The sequence below is a fragment of the Lithobates pipiens genome, unplaced genomic scaffold (genome assembly GCF_037356315.1).
Source record: "Lithobates pipiens isolate NorthernLeopardFrog02 unplaced genomic scaffold, aLitPip1_a1.2 Scaffold_25, whole genome shotgun sequence".
NCBI classification, from domain to species: Eukaryota; Metazoa; Chordata; class Amphibia; order Anura; family Ranidae; genus Lithobates; species Lithobates pipiens.
This window is the reverse complement of record NW_027507787.1, coordinates 163,702,472-163,727,475: the sequence shown is the minus strand read 5'-3', so window position 1 is coordinate 163,727,475 and position 25,004 is coordinate 163,702,472. Positions and strand designations below refer to the sequence as shown.

Below are 25,004 nucleotides of genomic sequence, written 5' to 3'. Positions count from 1 at the left end.
GAAGTGTAATAATGCGGGGTCACCCCTGTGTAGCGAAGTGTAATAATGCGGGGTCACCCCTGTGTAGCGATGTGTAATAATGCGGGGTCACCCCTGTGTAGCGATGTGTAATAATGCGGGGTCACCCCTGTGTAGCGATGTGTAATAATGCGGGGTCACCCCTGTGTAGCGAAGTGTAATAATGCGGGGTCACCCCTGTGTAGCGAAGTGTAATAATGCGGGGTCACCCCTGTGTAGCGAAGTGTAATAATGCGGGGTCACCCCTGTGTAGCGAAGTGTAATAATGCGGGGTCACCCCTGTGTAGCGAAGTGTAATAATGCGGGGTCACCCCTGTGTAGCGAAGTGTAATAATGCGGGGTCACTCCTGTGTAGCGAAGTGTAATAATGCGGGGTCACCCCTGTGTAGCGAAGTGTAATAATGCGGGGTCATCCCTGTGTAGCGAAGTGTAATAATGCGGGGTCACCCCTGTGTAGCGAAGTGTAATAATGCGGGGTCACCCCTGTGTAGCGATGTGTAATAATGCGGGGTCACCCCTGTGTAGCTATGTGTAATAATGCGGGGTCACTCCTGTGTAGCGAAGTGTAATAATGCGGGGTCACTCCTGTGTAGCGATGTGTAATAATGCGGGGTCCCCCCTGTGTAGCGAAGTGTAATAATGCGGGGTCACCCCTGTGTAGCGATGTGTAATAATGCGCGGTCACCCCTGTGTAGCGATGTGTAATAATGCGGGGTCACCCCTGTGTAGCGAAGTGTAATAATGCGGGGTCACCCCTGTGTAGCGAAGTGTAATAATGCGGGGTCACCCCTGTGTAGCGAAGTGTAATAATGTGGGGTCACTCCTGTGTAGCGATGTGTAATAATGTGGGGTCACCCCTGTGTAGCGAAGTGTAATAATGCGGGGTCACTCCTGTGTAGCGATGTGTAATAATGTGGGGTCACCCCTGTGTAGCGAAGTGTAATAATGTGGGGTCACCCCTGTGTAGCGAAGTGTAATAATGCGGGGTCACCCCTGTGTAGCGAAGTGTAATAATGCGGGGTCACTCCTGTGTAGCGATGTGTAATAATGTGGGGTCACCCCTGTGTAGCGAAGTGTAATAATGCGTGGTCACCCCTGTGTAGCGATGTGTAATAATGCGGGGTCACCCCTGTGTAGCGAAGTGTAATAATGCGGGGTCACCCCTGTGTAGCGAAGTGTAATAATGCGGGGTCACTCCTGTGTAGCGATGTGTAATAATGTGGGGTCACCCCTGTGTAGCGAAGTATAATAATGCGTGGTCACCCCTGTGTAGCGATGTGTAATAATGCGGGGTCACCCCTGTGTAGCGATGTGTAATAATGCGGGGTCACCCCTGTGTAGCGATGTGTAATAATGCGGGGTCACCCCTGTGTAGCGATGTGTAATAATGCGGGGTAACCCCTCTGTGTAGCGATGTGTAATAATGTGGGTTGACCACATGATACACGAGGCGTATCATAGTGTGTGTATTCCCAAGTGTCATGTTTTAGGGCAGCCTATTAATATCAATGGGCAGCCATGTTTACATGAAACGTGCAATAAAGGTGCAGATGTGATTTTTTTTAAATCGCTTCACACCAATTTCCATTATATTGCAGTGCGGTCTGTTTTGGTGGGCGTGAATGTGTGTTTGCTGCATGTGTGGGGATCCCATTAAAAAAAAAAAAATCAATGGCACCCATAAATTTCTGTATTTTCAGGTGGTGCTGTAAAACGTGTGATTTTATGTGCCGTCACATGGGTGCTGAGCCCCGCACAGTGTGATCGGACAGTTATCTGTTTGAAGTGTTGAGCTGCATGTATGGAGACACAGCTGTGCTGAGTTTTGAAGTAACGCCTGGTACACATGATAGGATCATTGGACAAATGATCATCTGTTTTTTTTTTTTTTCATGCTAGCCTTGCATCAAAAATGAAGAGTTTACTAAAGTTACCAAGATTCTCGTACAACAGAATAAAAATTTGGAAGTGATGCTAGTATTTTTAAATGACAACTGTACTGATTAAACCGAAATCATACTACCTGGTATCGTACAAAGACATTTTTCACACATGTCCGATCGTATATATCGGATTAACTGTCATGATTGGCTCTGGAACGCTGTGTACAATCAGATTATCGTACGATCGATTCAAAAGCTATATTTTTTTGTATCATTTTCCGATCATGTGTACGGGGGCTTAAGGGGTACCACTGTCTTCATTCGATGCTGCATGCCCATCCAAGACGCCTCCGCATCTCCATTCACTTATATATATATATATATATATATATATATAAAGACTGCACACCGCTCAGTGCTGGGTCACAAATGTAAACAATCGGCTCTTCACGCCGTATGGAGCTCCGCGCCGTTGTGAATGTAGACTTTCAGCTTCACTCCTTCCACGCTGTTAGGGCTTGTTCATGTGTTCTTTGGTCTCTGAAGAGTGATCCATGTCCGGATCACTCTTCAGAGAGCATTTGACAGGTTGTATTGCCTCCTCACTACCTGCTTTAACTTCTTGACTGCCACACTAGTGCGCCGCAACCACGTGCATTTCACATGATTGCAGGGTGTTTGCAGAGTGGCCCTTTTCACTTGAACGGATCATGGTTGATGGGCACTATGCCCGCTGAAAGCGACCGGGTATAATTCCAGGGAGGCATCATGCCCCCACATGTGTTCACTCCTCGGCACTGATGTAAGTATATTTCTTGAAATTTTTTTATATATGACTACCTGCTGCTGCCTCTGCAGCTGAAGCAGTTGCAGTTGAGTGCTCAACCATGGAGTTTTATGGTTATGTAGTAGGAGCAGGGCCGGTGCTACCACTAGGCAAACTAGGCAGCTGCCTAGGGCGCAAGGTTGCCTAGGGGCACCTGGCCACTGGTGTTCCTACTCTTTTCTCTCTGCAGCAAGCAACTAAGTCTTAGTATCAGCAGGCAGAGAACTGTGTCTGTGTCCCAACTCTTGAATTAATGGAAGCAAGCAAACATTCATTGGTAGGCTGTATTGATGGGCGCTGGTGAGGCTGCATTTGATGGATGCTGGTGAGCCTGCAATTGATGGGTGCTTCATTAAAAAGGTGGGGTATACATGGGCAGGGCAAAGTGGATGGAGTCAGGGGTGGAGCCAAGGGGGGGGGGGGGGCGGCAAAATGAGGTTTCGCCTAGGGTGTCAAAAATCCTTGCACCAGCCCTGCCTATACCAATCTATTTAGAATTGCCATACAGACCGTGCATTTATTTTTGATACATTTGATGTGTTTGCTATCCACATTGGATGTACATAAATCGAAAATTAATTGTATATATTTTTTTCGGTTTGTTTTTATTCCTGTGTAGTTTTCGGGATAATTTCTTTACTGTTTGTTTCCCCCAGCCAAGATGGTGGTTTCCGTTTCATTTCCGGAGGTCAAATTGAGGCTTGGTTGTGTTCCATTATATAAGCGGTGCGTCAGGGCGCCGCCCGTACCCCGTGACGACGTCCTGTTAGTGACAAAATGCATAGGGAGGAGGAGCGATGCACTGACGTCACCGCTATATGTGGCAGTCCGGGAAGTATCGGGTGTTCTTTCGAGACCGGCCGGCTCGATTGATTTAAGCTGTTTTCTTATTGGTGTTATGTAAGTGTGCATTTTGTCTTTTATTGAATATATTAAACGTTATGGTTTTACACTATTGCATGCTTTATCCTTTATATATTCGCTGATGCTCGGGATCTCTGCTGAGTCTGAACTGTGAGAGGCTGCCTTTATCATCTCATCTGTCTAAAGATCCTAGGCTGGGAAAAATTAGCCATCTGCGCTTTGTGGTTCTCTATAACAAAGAACCATTTGTTTCTGGTAAGCGGCAGCGTGAATTGCGGTGGAGGTGTTCACAGTCTACACAACTTTGGATTTTTCTCACCGTTTCATCACTGTGGGAGCTATTATTACTATTCTTTATTTTGGGACTCTCTTTATGGACTTTTTAGTGTGACTATGGATCGATTAGAGTATTAAGTCGATCGTGTCCTTATTATTATAAATAACAAGGTGGTAGTTATGGGGCTCTCCTATAACAGTGCAAAAAGTCGCTTCCTGTTTATGGGTTGAAAATCGCATACTATTTAAGTTACAAATATTTCAGCCTTCTCAAAGTGCTAGTATTGCTAAATCACAGTGCAAAAATCTGCAAATTACTAAAAATCTACAGAAAACATATATAAAAGATAAATTGGAAGTTAAATAAAATCACAACTGTGCAAAAAAAGTGCTTACATGCTGTAGTGCAAAATACGTGCATATAGACCCTGTCAGGCTTATATCATCTTCACACAAACAAACTTTTCAAAGAACACAAAAAAACATTTGAAATTTGACAGAAAATCCAAAAACAAAACAAACCAAAAAAATATAAAATAAAAATAAAATTTTAATTAAAAATCCTCAGAAAAAGTATTTTCAGAAAAAAGTTTTTTTCCAGAAGAATTTCAATTTCAAAAGTTCAATAAAAGTGACTCGTGCTCAGTGCCTGATGTATTCTGAAACACAACCGGTGCGTTTTCCATGCGTAAAGCAAATTGCCGCACTCTCCAGCTCCCCTGCCCCTGCAGGAGTTAACTCGCCTCCACAGTGTGAGCCCCTGTGCCGCTGTATAAAGCTGGTCCAGTTTAGTGTTCAGTTATTCCTCATTTCCTCGTGTTTATATAAAGAAATATAGAACATCCATAGTATAATACTATTTTAAAATTAGCGCCTTTATTATATACAACAAGTGGCTACTCACATGATCACAGATTAAAAACGTTTGTAAATTTCACAGATATCACAAAACACCACCGCCGCCTTGTAAGAGAGAGTGTGTACGTTAGGCCACGCCCTTACGCGTTTCGTCATTGGACGTCGTCTGGAGCTAAATGAAACGTGTAGGGCGTGGCCTAACGTACACACTCTCTCTTACAAGGCGGCGGCGGTGGTGATTTGTGATATCTGTGACATTTACAAACGTTTTTAATCTGTGATCATGTGAGTAGCCACTACCACCTTGTTATTTATAGTTCTTCCCAACCCATTAAGTTGGGCTTTTTTGGTAGTGGCTGCCTCCCTTTCCAAAAGTGATTTCATCTTGGCCTTTTTCTTTTTTTCTTTTCTTTTCTAATAACTTCTGTCTCCATAGCGCAAACCCTACCCCTCTTTTATGTGTCCTTATTATTGACTATTTTTTTTTGTTACATTGTTTTTCACTGGTATTTGTTTTTTCAACACTCAGTTATCTGGTCAGATATTTAGCATAATTAGATGCACTATTTGTCTCTCCACATATATTTTTTTCTTATCACATTGGAAAGTTGTATTTATATATATGAATTTGGCATTTTTTGCACTTATTCCTTTATAGCAGGGATCTGCAATTTGCGGACCTCCAGCTGTTGCAGAACTTCAAGTCCCATGAGGCATAGCAAGACTCTGACAGCAATAAGCTTGACACTCCGAGGCAGAGGCATGATGGGTAGGGATGAGCTTCGTGTTCGAGTCGAACGTAAGTTCGACTCGAACATTGGCTGTTCGCCCGTTCGGCGAATTCCGAACGTTTTGGCCGTTCGCGTCAAAATTCGAGTGACGCGCGCGCGGACCACAATGCACTGCGTTGGCGCAGTGCATTGCTGTCCGATGATTGGCCAAGCATGCACTGTGACCCCGCATGCTTGGCCAATCGCAGCGCCGGCAGCGAGGAGAGCCATGATTGGCCACAGGCAGGATGCCTGTGGCCAATCATAGCTCAGGCTGTGTAGTGCACGCCCCACACTATATAAGGCCGCCTTTAAGGCGGCCTCCTGTAGTGTGTTACTTTGCATCTGAAGCAGTGGGTGTTCTGTGTACCTTCAACACAATACACACCAATCGTTTTTGGCTGATTTCCTATCTTGCTGCTGTGTAGTGGTTGTTGTCTGTGCCCTGACTGCAGTATACACCACTATATTCACCTCACCTATATAGCTAGTGATCTAGCTTTAACCACTTAACAACTGCCCATTGCCGATTAACGGCTTCAGGGCGGTTGTTTAACTCAGAGAGGCCGTTAATTAACGGCCTCCCAGAATTCTGCTCTCGCGTGCCCCGAGGTGTGCGCACTCGAGAGCATCCGTGACCGCCGGGTCCATAGGACCCGGCGCATCACGGTAAACGGCCGCTCATAGCGGCCGTTTACCACGTGATTGCTCCGTCAAATGACGGAGTGATCACTTGGAAACAAACCGGCGTCATGTTATGACGCCTGTTCCTCCCTCCCCTTTCTGTACCGATCGGTACTGCGGAGGGGAAAGAGATCGGTGTCAGCAGCGATGTGGGCTGCATCTGCAGTGCCCACATCGCTGCTCACCGAATTTAACCCCTCAATTCCCTGCCAATACTCTGCAATACCAGTGCATACTCTGCAGTACCCTGCCATTACTCTGCAGTACCCCCCATTACTCTGCAGTAACCCCCATTACTCTGCAGTACCCCCCAATACTCTGCAGTACCCACCATTACTCTGCAGTACCCCCAATACTCTGCAGTGCAGTACCCCGCCATTACTCTGCAGTGCAGTACCCCGCCATTACTCTGCAGTGCAGTACCCCGCCATTACTCTGCAGTGCAGTACCCCGCCATTACTCTGCAGTGCAGTACCCCGCCATTACTCTGCAGTGCAGTACCCTGCTATTACTCTGCAGTGCAGTACCCTGCTATTACTCTGCAGTACCCCGCCAATACCCCGCCAATACTCTGTAATACCCTGCCATAAATTGCCATACCCAGCCATACTCAGAGATACCCAGCCATACTCGGTGATACCCTGAAGTACCCAGCCATAGACGCCCCCCACCCCTCACCGCCCTCCGGTGCTTCTACCAACTCGCCGGTACGATCAAAGCCAGAATCTTTTTTTTTATTTTTTATTTCAGGCTTCCCAGCCTAGAGGTGAGATGTGGGGTCATATTGACCCCCCAGATTTCACTGTAAAGAGGACCTGTCACCCCATATTCCTATTACAAGGGATGTTTACATTTCTTGTAATAGGAATAAAAGTGATCAAAAATATATTTTTGGGAAAAAAAATGTCAAACTAAAATAAAGTAAAATGAACAATAAAAAAATAAAATAAAAATTAAAGCGCCCATGTCCCCATGTGCTCGCATGTGCCACACATGTGAGGTATCGCCGAGAATGTTAGAGCGAGAGCAATAATTCTAGTCCTAGACCTCCTCTGCAACTCAAAACATGTAACCAGTAAAAAAATATTTAAAGCGTCGCCTATGGGGATTTTTTAAGTAGCGACGTTTGGCGCCATTCCACGGGCATGTGCAATTTTGAAGAGTGACATGTTTGATATCTATTTACTCAGCATAACTTCATCTTTCACTTTATGCAAACATTGGGCTAACAAGTGGTTAATAATAGAGCTTGCAGTCAGTAGTGTTAGGAGATAGTGCGTGCTGTCTGCGTGCTCTGTACCCAGTACATACCGCTATAATATAGGGCAGGCCCCTACTTTCAAACATCCAACTTACAAACATCTCCTACTTGCAAACGCAAGGAGACAGCAGCAAGTGAGATGAAAAAAGATGGACGACAAAACAAATTATACAGGGGTGATAACCCTTCCCTATGTTTTCCAAAAAGCTTAAAAATATTTTTTTTGACTGGAGCTACACTTTAAAAATGTACCGGTTGAAAATGACAAACAGATTCAACTTAACACAACAAACCTACACAGTCCCTGTCTTGTTTGCATCGCCTGTATACTGCTGTTCTGAGTATATAGGGCCTGGGGGCCACACGCATTTCCTTTTTTTAATATGGGTACGGGGTTCCCCTTAATATGCGTACAAGACCCAAATAGGCTGGTAATGGGCAGGGAGGGCTACCCATGCCATTTTTCTGAATGATTTTCAACCATATTGCAGGAACCAGATATAACATTAAAACCGCAAGCAGTTTTAAATGGTGTTATTTCCGTTTAATGTCATTTTGTGCAGGGACTGTTCTAAACACGGGAAACACGTGGCACTTCACAGGCATACTATAGACACCCCCCAGGCACCATATTTAAAGGAATACTTCACTTTTTTTTTTCACTTTAATCGTCATTAAAATCAGTGCTCCCGCCAAAACGGTAGTTTTTAAAACTTTTTTTTGCAGTGACCCATGTCCCCTGAGGCAGGAGGCAGATCGCCAAACCCTTTTTAGCACACTACCTTGCATATTAGCCGTTAAAATTAGCATTTTCCAATTCGAACGTTCGAGTCCCATAGACTTCAATGGGGTTCTAACGTTCGTACCGAACGCGGGGGTCGTTCGCAAGTTCTGGTGCGAACCGAACCGGGGGGTGTTCGGCTCATCCCTAATGATGGGACTTGTAGTTTTCCAACAGCTGGAGGTCCGCTAATTGCAGATCCCTGCTTTATAGGTTTGGTGGAATCATCAACTATTTCTAATTCTATTTATTTATTTAATTTTTCACTGATTGAATATTTATTTATATATTCTTCTAGCGCAGCCCACTTTTCTTTCTTTCTTTTGTGAATGTAGTATAACATTTGGGCATTGCAGCTTGTTTTTGTGTATTGATCAGGCAAGCGCGTTTTTTCTTCTTTTTTACATACTGTAGATATCATCCAGGACCATCGCTGGATGGGTTGTGCCAGCTTGCCAACTGGCTTAGGGCTTGGTTCCTATGGCAGTAGTGACAACACACTCAACCAGGAGTGTGTAGACTTCATGGGCTCCCAGTAACAGTACACCAGGAATAGATATAGTGTAATGGCATGGTCCTCCACTAAGGCTCACTGTGATGTGAATATAGCTTTGTTATCCTGTTTTTTTTGTTGGCTATGCGCTAAAATTTAAACCTTATTTTTTTTTTCAACATTTGTTCTTTGGGCTAGTTATTTCCCAAATGTATGCTGCCATGGAAGCTGTCAGGAAAGCCAAACATTTCCTATCAAATACTTAGCGTAATTTTCCTTTCCCAATTGACACCATAACAGCATGAATACTCTCCTAGTGTTATGAGTAGGCTAGTTACAGAACACGTCCTCTAGCTCTGCCTCAAAATTTATGGTAGTGGGGCCCTATGGGGTAGAAGCAAAGGTGGAGCTACCCTAACGTATGCTGCCATTTTCTTTTACCAAAAAATTTCCTTCCTGTTCATCAGCAAAGGAAATTCATGATAAATCAGCAGGTTCAGCCGATAAGCAGGTTCTGGACATAAATCATTGGACAGGACCTGGTAACCGACTTGTGCTGTAGCAAATGACAACACAGAGGGGGCAGCAGGCATGCCCACACCCCCTACCCAGAAATTCCTGATTACTTACATGTATGTGATCCAGCACAGTGGGGCCAACCTGCCCAGTATAGGTGTGGTGGGTGTGGTGGGTAGGCTGGAAGTGATTAATATTTCGTCATACAAAGACATTTTAGACAAAGTTTACTGTATTTAAAGTGACACTAAAGGTTCAGGTTTAAAAAAAAAATAACAAACATGTCATACTTACCTCCACTGTGCAGCTTGTTTTGCTCTCTCGGCTCCTCCCCACATCAGATAACCCACTGGGAGAAGCGCTCTCCCGGGGGGTTGCCTTGCTGGTGCGCTTCCGAGTCAAGCCTCTATGGACGCCTAATGCAGGACTCAGCCCCTGGAGCCCGCATCATTGGATTTTTTTGACAGCAGGAGAAGCCAATGGCGGCGCTGCTATCAATCTATCCAATCAAGACCTGAAAACCCCCTGGAGAGAGAGCGTGTCCCCGTGGGACAAGTACGAGGGTTCAGGTAAGTAAAACGGGGGGGGGAGGGGGCGGTCACAGACAGGTGGTTTTCACCTTAATGCATAGGATGCATTAAGGTGAAAAACATGAACCTTTACAACCCCTTTAATGTCAAAGCTTGTTTTTATTTATTTTAGATAGAGTAGGGAAGAGTTACGTCTATCAAGTATTTCTTTTTTTAGCTGTGTCTATCCGGAGAGAATTCTTTAGCTGTCCTAGAAACAAAACATGATATCTCTTCAAAGTGAATGAAATTCCTAGCTCAGAGAGCTGGCAAAGGAACATGTGTCCTCATTGGTTGATATTTCCTCACCTATAGCTTTCCTCACCTGTTAACAACTCATGCTCTTCCCATACCTGTTTGAATCCACTAACTGTTGACTGACTCAGTACCGCTGCATGAAGTCCATTTTTTAAACTAAACATTTGGTAAAATAATACTTTCTATGGTTAGTTTTAAAAGGTTTCTTTAGGTTGAGTTTGAGTTCATGCCTCCATCTTCTTGATCTGCCACAATTATGTCGGGATTGGAAAGTGCCGATGTGTGAATGACAAATCGCGGGACTCACATTTGAGATGGCATTCTTTTGAATGACACCTAAAATCTCGGTGCGGGTCTGCCGTGATTGTTGCGTGATAATTCGCGCTGCAATCGGGGCATCACGTGATGCATGTCATCCAAAAAGTGGCTCCTGAATTTTTTTTGAGCGACATGCTTCATGTGGGTTACCGTGGTTGCAGAACGATTTAATGCGCGACAATTGTGGCAGACCCGCACTGCGATTTTAGGTGTCATTCAAAAGAATGCCATCCCAAATGTGAGCCCCGCGGTTTGTCATTCACACATCAGCACCCATTTGCCTGAGATTCAAAACGCTGAAGTGTGAAAGCAGCCTTATAGAGGTGGGGCTAGGGTGGATTGCAAAAGGCCTTTTGGGCCAGGACAACAGTTCCCTGAGGGAGGCTATTCCCCTGGAGGGTCCTGGGAGAGGTGTACCTATGGAGAAGGTGATGATAGAGATCTCATTGCAGTGAGTACTAATGACCCCACGTAGACACACAGCAGGAATCCGCTGCGTCCCCACTCACTGTTTTAGGTCTGATTTCAGTCCGAAATTTTGGGCTGAATTCGGACGTGAAACGAACCAAAAGACAAACAGAACTCCCGTGCAATTCGCACTGGAGCTGCTGCGGAGATGTGTGAACTGGCTCCATAGAGAGCCCGGTCACCATCTCCTGCTATGCGAACCCAGCCTTAGAGTGCTGCATATCTCTGCTATGGATCGTCCTCTAAATGTGATTGACTATGTAACGTCAAGTGACTCCAGAATGTATGTCAATGTGATGTGACTGTTATACCATTCTCAGAGTACCATCAGTAAAGTACAGCAACTCTGTTTATGCGGAGACATTCCTTCCTTAACATATAAAGGTCAATTGCCAGAAAAGTCATGTGAAGGCCTCTGGCATGGCGAGGGGCACAATATGGTGGAGAATTTCCCCTCAACAGGAGGGATAGTGTACTAGCAAAGGCAGAAATGGGGCAGGGACTTGTGCTTTTAATGCCAATTCTAGCCAATCGCAAAGTCCCTCTTAGAAGCTCATATACTGTATTTGTAATTGTCAGGTGTTCACAAATATATGGCCATATCATGCAGCACACAGGAGCTTATACCCTGGGCAAAGAACTACTTAATTGAACATGTGCATATCAGGACTCTTCTGTCCAATAAGTGACATCTATATACTTGGCTCTTGATGGTCCAAGCCCTTACAAAGCACCAGCAAATCCTGAAGCAAAAACTCAGAAGCAGTGCAATGGTGGAAATGTACAGTAATTGGTAGGGTAACAGCATAACTTCTAGCAATGCAATTTAAGAGGCTCTTCCATTTGTATGTTTTTTTACTAGGATGGCAATGTACACCATACACTCTACAAGACCCCACTTTAATTGCTTCCATTGCAAAATCAGCACATCCCTGAATCTACGTGGTTTATCTTTTCTCTTTATTTATTCCATTTAAAAGAAATACAGCAGTGCCCCATGACACGTTTCGTTCTCATATATACATACAGCACTGCAAAAAGGAAGAAAATAAGCATGGGGTCTCCTCAAAATCAATACCAGATCCTTATCCAAGAATGCATGAGGACAGGAAGATGCCATTTGTGGAGAGTGACCAGTGGGATTGGACGTGCTGGCAGATTTTTTCTTTTGCTGATTCAGAGGGCTTATTTCATTGTGATTGATGAAGATCTGCATAATATGACTGATGATGGATTTATATTGTGGAACATTTTTTTTTCTCAATAAAGGACTTGTCAAAAAAGGTTTGTGCCTCGGGTCACCTCCCGTCGCTCTTTCCCAAATTTAGGCCATGTGGGCTGGCATGGTGCAGGAGAGGAAGGTTGCATGCTTTTCTTCTTGTTTTCTCCATGAGGTTCCTCCTCAAAATCCATACCATGGCTCAAAGGTTCTAAAATGATGATTGGGGGGTTGTGATATTGTATAGAGATCTGCTTTTCCAATGAGACTCACTGTGTGCTGGTGACGGCAAGTAAACACATTATTTTGATATAGAATAGAACACATTTGCTAAGGTGAAAATATATATTTCATCATTGCAAAGATTTTACCTTTTTACTTGAAATTTCCTGTAAACCAAGCTATAAAATCTATTGCAATTGCACCACATTTGCATTTTAATACATTATTAAATCCAGTCCCCAACACTAGCCTGACATTCTTTCTGAGCATGTTATCATCTACATGACCTCTGCAAGAAGATCTGTGTGTAGCCTATTGTTTACACGTCGTGTTTGCAGATATGCAGATCTCACTTATAGAAATCAGATACAAAAGGTATGCTAGCTGGCTGATTTAATTAGCATGCTCCTTGTGCTACATTGGTTCCATTCGCAATGCTAATGTGTGTATTTTAATTTTTTGAAAACTCTCAGCTAATTACTGTTACTGTGCATGCATCTTAATGAATCTCTGTTATTCATGGTGGAAACATCTCAGCTGTGACTGTCACCGGTAAAAAGGGGAATTTTGACAGCCAGTCAACCGCGAGCATCCAGATGGATTCCACTAGATGGAGTGTATCTCTTGAGTTGGGGGTTTTGGATCAGTTCACTATGGATGAAAAATTTTCATAGTTTAGATTTCCAAAACAAGAAGAAAAAGTCTGTGCTCAAATTCCAACAGCAAACGTGAATTTAAACATAGGAGGGGCTAGGGTGTTGCTACATGGCAAATCCTTATATCCACCCGACTTTACTGCCTCGAGCCTGGCTGACCCGAGGAAAGGAAACTAAGGAGGATTCTGAGGTGGTTGGGTGCCGTCTCCGGTTAGGGAGAGACACAGAGTACTTTGAGTATTCCAGGGGAGGACTCTTTAGAAGAATACCATGTATGGGTTTGTTTTCTTAACAAGAGCCTGGAAGGGCTGAAGTAACTGAGAGAATCCAGTCTTGTGGATATCGCTAAGCAGGCTGAAAGATCCAGGTATCCTACAAGCGTTTCAAGTTTAGTTTCCCTACATGTTCTACAACAACGTCTGTGGCAGAGACATTATTTTGTACGTTCTACAACATCTGTGGCAGAGACTTGTTCCTGAGTAAGCACCTTGTTGGCTGCTAGGCCTTGTGAGAGAGAGACTGTCCAACCTGGGTGACCACCCAACTGCGAATGGCTATTCTCTGGATGTAGTCAAAGTAAGCAAGTTCTTCAACATTTTTGACTTTGACACTACGAGTACCTGAACTTCTTTCCCAACCCTCTGATCCCAAGTTGAAAGACATTTCAATTGTCTGAGTTTTTCCATTAAAATCCATTCCAATGGATCTGTTGTCAGTCTCAAGTTACTGGGCTATTTACCACGGGACATCCCCTAGACGTACCACAAGGAGAACGGAAGGTAACGGTAAGCCCAAAAATAACCAGCAGCTCCTTCGGGGCATAAAAAAAAATTAGCACAAAACATAAAAAGTGCTTGGTGCGTATGAAAAAAGTGCAGTGGTGCTCCAAAACATTGAATGAGTGAGGTGACTTCCCCTTCAATTACCCCATTAGATCCTCAGCTTCGCAGTCTGAGTTTAAAAAAGCAGTGATCTAATGATCTGGGGATATGCAGGATGATTCCTCAGCAAACTCTTCCAAGATGATGCCCTGGAGGAGGGGCGATACACATTGACGTACTTCCAGTTCGTGCCAACCAGTGACTCAATTTATGCCTCCATGGAACGCATGCCACACAGTGGCGAACTCAGATGTTTCTTACTGATGCCTGTCTTTGCCAAATATCCTGTAAGTTGCACATTTAATGTGCTTGATAACTCATGTTAAATGATATTTCACTTTCTCTGTTTACCCATTTATGGAGTGTGTATATCCTTCCTGTCATACAATATCTTCTTGGAAGAGTTTGCTGAGGAACCATCCTGCATATTCCCAGATCATTAGATCACTGCTTTTTTGATCCCAGACTGCGAAGCTGGGGATCTAATATTTCTGGTGAGTGGGGTCACCAAACGGGGAGTCACCTCAGTCGATCAAATTTTTGGAGCACCATTGCACTTTTTTCAGAAGCACCAAGCACTTTTTATATTTTGTGCATATTTGTTTTTTATGTCACAATCACATTGATGTATAAGGCACTATTCAATAGGATGTATATTGTTTGATATAGGATGCTAGTGCTTTTTCATACTTTATAATTAAAAACTAGCCACTTAGACAAGCCTAGGTGACTGTGCCCATCCAAACAATCCAGCACCAGTGTTCAAGAAGACTCAGGGCTGTCCAAATCTCATTAACCAGCTTTCCTTTCACACACATCTTCTCAATGAGTTTAGCACAGTTGGGAGAGACCATCATGGCTTCCTTGACTATCAAATGTGGTAATGTCATCTTGCAATTATATAACAGGACAGCCTCCTAAATGCTTGTAGCTCCCTCAAATGCCAGGGCCCATAGTCACTATGCAAGAGGCTACACTGCAGTCCCCTCCAAAAGTCTGCTACGACGAAGGCTATTGCCGAAACACGTCAGTTTATTGTTTTATTGTCACTCTGATGTACCAATAAACGACACTTCAAGGATTATAGTTTTGCCGGCTCTTCTTACTACCCCTCCAAAAGCCCCTCTCCAGGTTGTCTCTCTCACAATAACTTTAGAAACAAACTAATTAATATACATTTATTGGGAGTTTTTTTTTAACAAAAACATGAAGCAGAATACATTTTGCTCTATTTTTATGAAGAAATTCGATTTTTTTTTTTGATTGGAGATGCTTTCTAACAAAAAATAGAAAATATTGTTTTTATTTTTTTTTCAACATGTTCAGTCTTTTTTTGTTTATGTAATAAAAACTAAAAACCCAGTGGTGATAAAATACCACCAAAAAAATCTCTATTTATGTGAAAAGAATAATATAAAATTTCAGTTGCATACAGCGTTTCCATGACCGTATAATTGCCAGTTAAAGTTGCGCAGTGCCAAATAGCAAAAAATGGCCTGGTCATGAAGGGGGTAAAACCTTCCAGAGAGCAAGTGGTTAAAGCTTACAGTATATACTGTAAATTTTAGTGACTGTTTGACATAAACTGTAAGTGTACAGTTTCCAATGACCATCACTTGAAATTCCTCTTATGTTGGTTGTGGTCTACTCTACGCAGATCATAATATATGTGTAACGGCAGCAGCAGAGAAGACAGAATGGAACAGTTGCTACTGCTGGATCTGAGCCCTGGAAGCAGGGAATGAATTCATGAAAATAACACACGCCATCCAACTCCACATTACATCCAACATTCTTCTTGAAAATTGGCCTTTAAATGATTTTTGATAACAGCACTGGTCATTGTATGTACACGTTCAATTTTCCTTGTCTCCCTGGCTGATATTTCTGTTGTTGCTACATGTAGTGCGATCTTGTCTCCAGAGTACAACATTCAGCTGTACGCATTAAATTAATAAACCCCCAGGTGCAATTTCTCTATCAATACAACTTAGTCTAGCCTTTCACATTGATGCACGGGAGTTATTATTCAACTCAGTCCGAAGATTGCTTTCATAATATGATCGCCTTGCCTGTCTATGATCTTTGCAAGGAAAAAGTAAACAGGTTGTCATAGCGATGTTAGGAGAAGACAGGAGAAGACTGACCTTCTCCTCTGTACATAATATAATTTCGTTGTTAGCTAGGGTGAAAAAAAAGATCCATCTCCAACATCTTACAAGCTCTTGCAATTTCGATTCGGAGGAAGATAAGAGACAACTCAGGGATGTACAGTGTCCCAGATAGCAAGGATACCATGCCACACATTTGTGGCAGTGTTAAATTGCAGTGTTGCCAACCGTCACTGTGAGTGTCAATTTCATATGTGCCCGTCCATTCTAATTTCTTGCCCCCGTCCCTGAGCTACTTACTTATATTGAAAATAAAACAAGGAATATGTTTTTTGCCATAATATCTTCCTTTAATTACATTTTGCATATTGTATTTTTTGTAGCCTAAATACTGAAATTTGCACTTAAAACTGTAATTTTTTAACTTTTGGAAAAGCCAGTAAAAACTTGGCTGCACCAGAAAATTTCAGGTGTCTTGTCAGTAAATTTCTAATTGGTTGGTAACACTGTTGAATTGGAAGTCTGTGAACTTTCTGCACATTTTGCCGAACAGCTGGCAGTTCAGCGAACAGCTAACAATTTTGGGTGTTTGCGGCAAATTCGAAAGCCGCGGGACACCCTTTAAAAGTCTATGGGAGAAATCAAAAGTTCTAATTTTAAAGGCTTATATGCATGGTATTGTCATAAAAAGTGTTTACGTGAAGGGGGTGACACCGCCCCCTCTGACATTACGGGGAAAGCCATAGGGAAGTCCCCGTGCGTCAGAGGGGGGCAGGGACACGGGTGCCCTACGTTATTTAAGAAGTGTCAGAAGAACAGAAGCGTCACACGGCAGAAGACTCCCACTGAGGTGGATCATACGGGCGGAGAGGAGATGAAGCCAGGGCAAGATGTGGGATGAGAAGAGCGGAGGAAGAAGAAGATGAAGAAGAAGATGGAGAAGAAGATGGAGGAAGAAGAAGAATACCAAAGGAAGACCAGAAGGAAGAAGATGGAAGAAGAAACGGAAAGAAGAGGGAGATTTTCGATAAGCCCCCCGCCTGCAGACCCTTTCCCAGTGGTTGTGGGGATGAGGCCCTTCTCCCCCATCAACATGGGGACAAGGTGCTTTGGGGGGGCTGCTACCCCAAACCCCTCTCCCAATGTTGAGGGAATGTTGCCTGGTACGGTTTAGGAGGGGGGGTGCTCTCTCTTCCCCCCCCTCTGTTCCTGCGGCCTGCCAGGTTGCTTGCTCGGATAAGGGCCTGGTATGGATTTTTGGGGGGACCCCATGCCATTTTTTTTTATTTTGGTGTGGGTTTCCCCTTAAAATTCAGGTCTGGTATGGATCTTGAGGGGGACCCCCACGCCATTTTGTTTGAAATTTTGCGGCGGGGTTCCCCTTAATAGCCATACCAGACCTGAAGGGCCTGGTATGGAATTTAGGGGGACCCCCACACATTTTTTTTTTAAATTTTGGTTTGAGGTTCCCCTGTGGGGAAATTCTGTGCCATTTTTATCAATGAACGTTTATGTGTATTGTCGGACCGACAAATCATTATAGGCACGAGTAGTTTTAAATTACTTTTTTTCCTTTAGAAATGTAATTTTGCTGTCAGACTGTTCTAAACACAGGAAACATGCGCCCCTTTACAGGCATACTAGAGACACCCCCAGGTACGAAATATAAAGGAATATTACACTTTTATTGTTTCACTTTAAGCATTATTATAATAACTGCTCCCAAAAAAACGGCCATTTTTAAAACTTTTTTTGCATTGATACATGTCCCCTGGGGCAGGACCCAGGTCCCCAAACACTTTTTATGACAATACCATGCATATAAGCCTTTAAAATTAGCACTTTTGATTATTCATGTTCGTGTCCCATAGACTTTAATGGTGTTTGCGTGTTCTGCTCATCCCTAATGGTGAGACACCTCTGCAATACTCTGGTTTAGCCCACAGCGGAAATGGTCTGTGTTCTCCTGTATGTTTGCATGTTTTTACTTTTGCCTTCTCCATAATTTGGATATCTCCATGATATTTTGTATAATAAAAATCTTACTGGGAGGGATCTCTTGCCATGCCAAAATACATGGCATGCCTCAAAAGTTAAGTGGAGAGATCTCATCACATAAGACATCTAACATATCCATCTTGGGTGGAATGATCCATATCAGTGGCTGCTGGTGATAATTTTTTTAGGGGGGTGGCAAAGAGTGCACCCATAGCCACTCGTCCGGTCGGTCGGGTCCGGAGCACTTACCCCATCTATGGCAGGCACCATGGACTGTTTCCCCTTCCTTCCTCCGCAGGCATCATGGGTGGCTTCCCCTTCTCTCCTGCGAGGGCATCACAGGAGGTGGGCATCACGGACAGTTTCACCTTCCTTCCTCTGCAGGCATCACGTACGGTGGCCATCATGGGTGGCGGGCATCATGGATAGCTCCCCTTCCCCTGCTCAGTGGCTTCCATCGCCTTCTCCCTCCTCCCCAGTGGCCAATCGGAACGCTTCTCCTTTCAGCCAATCGGAAAATGGGTCTCAGACCCGCTTACTGATTAGCGGGAAGGAGATTCAGTGTGAAAATAGTGAATATTCATTTGCTTATGTCACACTGTGTGGGCTCAGTTCGCAGTGCTCGCAGCATTTTAAAGCCTATTAGAGCCTCTAGCTCTAATCAGGTGCTTCAAAAAAACACCCCCGCCATTGGAATTTATGCATCCGGTATCCTGCAAAAGGCTAACAACAGTATTTATTTGAAAGTGGATCAATGTGTTAGGGCCCTTCATTCATTAAATAAAAAGAAAATGTGTACTTAGTGTAAATATCTGGGTCAATTTACTAAAGACAAATAGACTGTGAACTTTGCAATGTGATATTGCTCCACAGCTTAGTACATGAGGTAACAAAGAAGAATTATGCCTGCGAGACTTTAAACGAGGTGAGCACAAAAGGGTCAATGAGAGTATGCAAAATAAACATGGCTTATAAATGTATTAAAATTGTATAACATTCATCATATATGAAATGCATGAACAAAGGTGCCAAACCACTTGGCAGTGATAAAACACAACATTACCAAGCGGCCACATACATGTATATTTTGAATTGTTGATGTACATTAATACACAGGTCATATAACTCAACGCGTCTCGCTTCTTAAGGAGTATATGTAAATGCAGTATATCTACAGAATAAAAATGTCAATGAGAAATATATAACATAAAAAGAAATACCATACAGCAAATATGGGGGACCTTACACAAAGAGTTTTTCTTTTTTAATAAATCTGCAAAAATTTCAACAATTTTGTGTTTTTCTGTCAATATGGGGGGCTGTGTGTACATTAATGAGGAAAAAAAAATACTTAAATGATTTTAGCAAATGGCTGCAATATAACAAAGAGTGAAACATTTGAGGGGGTCTGAATACTTACTGTCCCCACTCTAAAGAGTGCATGACCCAATCAGGTAATATTATAGACCTATCTGGTAATGAGGTGGATACCCGGAAAGCCAATCATATACATAGGTGTATGTAGTAAATAATGAAATAAGTCTACATAGTATACAAGCAAATCAAATATAAGTGCGGGCATGGAGACAGATGGGGAGTGAGGTGCAAAGCAATATTGATGGAGACAACAATGAAAGGCAAACTGTGATGAAAGATAAAAAATAAAAACAAATCCAGACAAAAACATGACATGTGAACTCTGTTGCACAGGTGTTGTAAATTTTGTGTTGCATGCTAGTGAAGAGTAAGCCCTTGTACACACGGTCGGAGAATCCGCCGGAATGTGTCCTATCGGACTGTGTCGTCGGATAATCCGACTGTGTGTGGTATGCATCGGACTGATTCCCTCGGAATATCCGTCGGACCCAATTTTCCAACATGTTGGAAATATTTCCCGACCAACTGGGCCGGTCGGACATACTCCGATCATGTGTAGCGAATTTTGATCGGACCAAGTGCCACGCATGCTCAGATCAAATTCCTACATCAAAGCTATTGGCTACTAGCCTGAATGTAGTCCCATCGTAACGAAATTACGTAATCACGTTCTGAAAGATCTGATTTTTCGACAACTTAGTCCGACCGTGTGTATGCAACAGTTTCGGACAAGATCCGACGGAGAAAATCCGACGGAGAAAATCCGACGGATTTGGTTCTCGAAATCTCTGACCATGTGTACAGGGGCTAAGACTACTTACCATAATCTGTATGTCCTCAGCATGTGAGGTGTGGGGCCATGAAGAAAGAAATCCTATGATGCTAATCCCTCCATATACTGTATACCCCTCAGAGGGCACCCTAACTCCATATGCAGATGGCTGAAATGCTCAAAAGCCAATCAGCCAACAGATGGAGGCAAGGTGTGTCTATCCCAGGGGCTAAAGGGAAGGAATCAGCAAAGATTCTCGGGTCCCCCTGCTGGCGCTGCTGGCGCTGCTGGCTCCTCCTCTTTGTCCAGTGCCCCACTGGAACCCACTTCCCACATAGGCACTTGTGCATGCTTGCTCCCAAGCCCAGCTGCTGTGTCCATTGACACAGACAGCAGGACTAGGCCCTACCTCCCACTCCTTCGTTACTGGCTTTGATTGACAATGACTCCCAGTGCCCCAGCAAAGCCAGTGAGACCCAGAAGTGAGGGGAGAGAAGAGCTGCAGACATGCACAGCTCTGGTGAGGTTCTGGTGAGGGGCCAAAATAGAGAGCAGTTCTTTCCATGGATTTGTAAAGCTCTGCTACAGGATCATCCTTCTTGTGCACTGCTAGACTCAGTTGACTTCTGTGCTCAGGATGCAATGCTGTCATCTTCCTTCCATCCCTCCTCTGCTGGCTTTCTCTACAGCAGTGGTCTCCAAATTGCCACCCAGTGGCTGGATGTGGCCCTTTGCTTGCTTTTATCTGGCCCTTGGGGTGCTATTTTATTTACTGACACTAACAAAGGGCACAATTCTCCCAATGATACCAATGATGGTGGACAGTTCCTCCTATTGACACCAACAATGAGGTACTATGACACCAATGATGGGGCAGAGTTCCTCCCATTGACACAAACAGTGAGACCAAATGACATCAACAATGGAGCACAGTTCCTCCCAATGACACCAACACTAGGGCACAATTCCTCCCAATAACACCAACAAAGGGATTCAATGACACCAATGATGGGGCACAGTTCCTCCCAATGATACCAACAGTGTGGCCCAATGACACCAATGATGGGATACAGTTCCTTCCAATGACACTAATGGCGGGGCACAGTTCCCCCATTGACACCAACAATGGGGCCCAATGACACCAATGATGGGGCACAGTTCCTCCCATTGACATCAACAATGGGTCCCAATGACACCAATTATGGGGCACAATTCCTGTCAATGTCACAAACAATGGGGCACAAATCCTGCCAATGACACTAACAATGGGGCACAAATCCTCTCAGTGACACCAGCGATGGGGGAGTGTTTACTCCCACTGATGCTGGGACATTTTGTACTTCTGATGGCCACAGTCTGGCCCCCTAAAGGCCCTTTGTTTAGAAAGTTTAGAGACCACTGCTCTACAGCCTCACTTTTTTTTTCTTGGCCAAGTGGATCTTTTGTATGACTAAGTGGAGCTGAGCATGAGAAGGAAAATTTACCTAGACATAGAGGAGAAGTAGCCGATGACCCTATGCTTTCTGGCAATATTGGTCATCCAGGCCCATTGGACACAGAACACCTAGCAGGATAATGTGGAACAGACTACAACCTACTCAAAGAGAGGCTTGATGGAAACTGGTTACACACTCAAAATGTGTCTTTAGATCAAGGATGATGATGATATCTGGCCTGGTACATTAACTCTGGGAGCCGCCTGAGATTCATTGGTTGGTGGTCTGATGTGGACTATTGCTGAGGGCCTGGAATATTCTGTTTGCAACAAAGTGTATTGATCGTTGTCACAAAGAATCAATATGATTTTGTAAGAGGCTTGTATTTGTGGTGAAGGGTACGAGGTGTCTATATCCATTTATTCCAAGAATTTCCACTTCATTGTGCATGGTTGGAATTCTTCATTTGTTTGTAAATCTGCAATTCTTCGTTTGATTCACGATCTTTATTATCTGGGTTTTCAACTCTTCTAAAAAAAAAAAATACTATCACATTCTTGCGTTATCTGTAATTTGTATACATAAGCACGTATTATTTGTATGCTCTTCATTCATTGTGAATGGAGGCGTCATTCAGGATATCCATTTTCTTGCTGGGCTGGCTGAGATATGGGCTCAGAGATGATATGTTTATATAAATCCTGCTGCCTGGACGGATGTTAATTGTGACAGATTAGCCACTGCCGCTCGCTTTTACCTTGTGACTTGATGCACAGTAACATTGTACATTGTTGCAATTTGATCACTGGAAGAGAGAAGAGACTGCTGAAATCCTTTCTCCTGCCTGCAGCAGACTAATGACTTAATTTTACACTTGGCAAAGTCACTGCTTGCAGCTCAAGAATAGCTTCATAATGACAAAGGTGGAGCTTTTCTGAAAAGTGATACCATCACTGTATATTATGACATGTCCGAAATGTATTTTTTCAGACTTGTAAAGGTCCATTTCCCATTCGAATTTTCTGCAGGAAGTCCTCCAGATTGCTTCCTTTTTGGCAGCAATAAGATTTCTGAATATTGTCGCTTTCCCAGAGGATGTGGTATTTGTTATAAGCAAACCATGCTATGGGGATATGCATATTCTCAAAAGAGCTAATCTGAGAAATATTTTGTATGCTCATCCAAGACTGCCTTCAGATCTTCCTGGGCTAAGAACTGAAAGACAACCGCTCATATTAAACTGATTGATACAACAGCAGTATTGATCCAGGGCGCTTTCATTTCTCTGGAGATCGAAATAGAAAGAAGTCCAAAGCCTCCAGATAGTCAGAATAGCAGGATTATCAGGAGGAACCTTTTTTTTCTGATGATAAAAATGCCAGTTACGTTTAATAAGTGGAATAACATGCTTAAGGCTTAACCATACTGTGTGTTTCTGTGCAGAGTGTTCGGACACTTCAGTCTCTTGTCGGAGTGGCAGCTGGTGAAAGTGGATTACAAATCTGTTTTTGGCCGGAGGTGCACTGAAAATGACTTTGAAAACTGGCATTTGCACAATCAGGTAAGAAACATCAACAACAAGCTATTCTCCCTTTTTTAATGTCAATCTTTATTTATTGTATCAAAATAAAGTGGTACAACGATAGGAACTGAAACAGGTTCAAGCTATCAGTTGGTGTCCAATGTTAACATAACAACAAAGTAATCTGATAAAAGTATTGTTGTTTGCACTATAGACAAAATTAAAGTAACTGAATCTATTATTAGTCATGAACATGCAAGATACAGTTATCAAAGGGAGAGGAGGGGGGGGGGGGGCAGAAGGGTCATGAGGTTCGTGATAGCCAACAGTTTTTCCATTTCACATTGGTGGTTTAGGGTAAGAATGGTATCATGCCTGCCATCTCGCTAGAATCGTGGACATTACACGACCGTAGTAAAGATTGGGTCAGATTAGAGAACTCATTGTCCCCCTCTCCACTAGGATAAGCACCTTGGCTGTTGCCCGACCACGTCCCCCCCACACTAAAGGAACATCCTCTTACTGACCCAACACTCTGCTCCTTTAAGGAAACTTGTAAAAAATTGCGCATTTCCTCTGACCCAGGACCCTTAACTCCTATAAGATTTAACCCGGCCTTCCCTCCTGGTATGTCTGCACAGTTCCTATCACAGCACTGGCAACATCCAGAAGTGCTTGCACACCAAATTTTTCCAAGATGGTTCTCTCTTAGATCGCCTGGCGTTAGTACCCGCCCACACTGAAAATTCCCTCCCACTCTGGACCTACTTTCAAATCCGCCACTTCTTACAAGAGATCAATCGCGACTCCTCCATCACACGACCATTGACCCCATTTGAACACCTATGCTCCTAATCCAGCCCCCAACAACATTTGATCTCCAAAATATACACCTTGCTATTTGAAGATATCTCTCCTAAAGATGGGAAAGCACCCAAGTCATGGGAGTGAGAAACACAATTAGACCTATCAGAAGACCAATGGGAACGTATATTCACGATTGCTCATAAAGGTTCCCTGAATGTCTCCATTCAGGAAAACAATTACAAAACGATAACACGCTGGTAGAAAACCCCAGCAATTCTAAACAAATACAACTCCTCCTATCCAAACAAATGTTGGAGATGTAACGACGGTCCGGGCACTTTGCTACACATTATGTGGTCATGCCCGGCAATCCAACCCTTCTGGTCCCAAGTACGGGAGCTCACAGAATCGATATCTACATACACTTTAGACCACACCCCAGCCCAATGTCTTTTCCATCACTCAGATATATCAGCCCACCAGTACCGTAAGACCCTGATCCTACCTTTACTCAATGCTGCCAAATTATGTATCCCTAGACACTGGGGCTCTCCTCAAGTAACAACCATTCCAGAATGGTTTAAACAAGTTAACAAAATAGCTGAAATGGAAGAACTCATTTTCATTGCACGAGATTCCCCAGCCAGATTCTCTAAGAAATGGCATGCTGGATGCATTTCAGAACAACCGATAGATATCGGACATTGATGAACTAACCCATGAACACGTCCTGCTCTTTTATGACAAATATCAACTGAGTACAATACCCTGCACCTTCCCTTTCAGGGTTCTCTTTTTGGGTGTTTTGGGCCTCCCACCCATTCACAAGGGACAGGTATGGGAGCCCACATGTCAATACTACCCCTCAAAGGTGGGACATTCCTGATACCAGAGGCCTTGCTTACCTAATCCCCACCACCATAGAGCAATAAAGTACTTAAACCATCCACCATTTAGCAGAGACCGAGGAGACAACCACTAACCCCTCAACCCCCTTTGACCCGCACTCCCCAGACCCGCCTCCCACCCCCAACACCTCCCCCTGCCTACCACCCTGACCCTGCATCCCCCTGTCTCTCCCCATCATACCAAACCTAGTATTATTACCGGTTCAGCTCGGGTGCCCAAATTGGATCACCCAAGCGGCAACTGCACACTCT

The 25,004-nt window shown here is 43.7% G+C and overlaps 1 protein-coding gene across 1 annotated transcript in view; it reads left to right on the top strand.

Moving 5' to 3' along the window:
* Positions 1-25,004, top strand: part of SORCS3 (sortilin related VPS10 domain containing receptor 3) — a 962,887-nt gene that overhangs the window by 765,896 nt on the left and 171,987 nt on the right. The window contains exon 15 of the mRNA XM_077455086.1: positions 22,959-23,076. Coding sequence (XP_077311212.1) covers positions 22,959-23,076 — 118 coding nt within the window. The remainder of the gene's footprint in view (positions 1-22,958; positions 23,077-25,004) is intronic.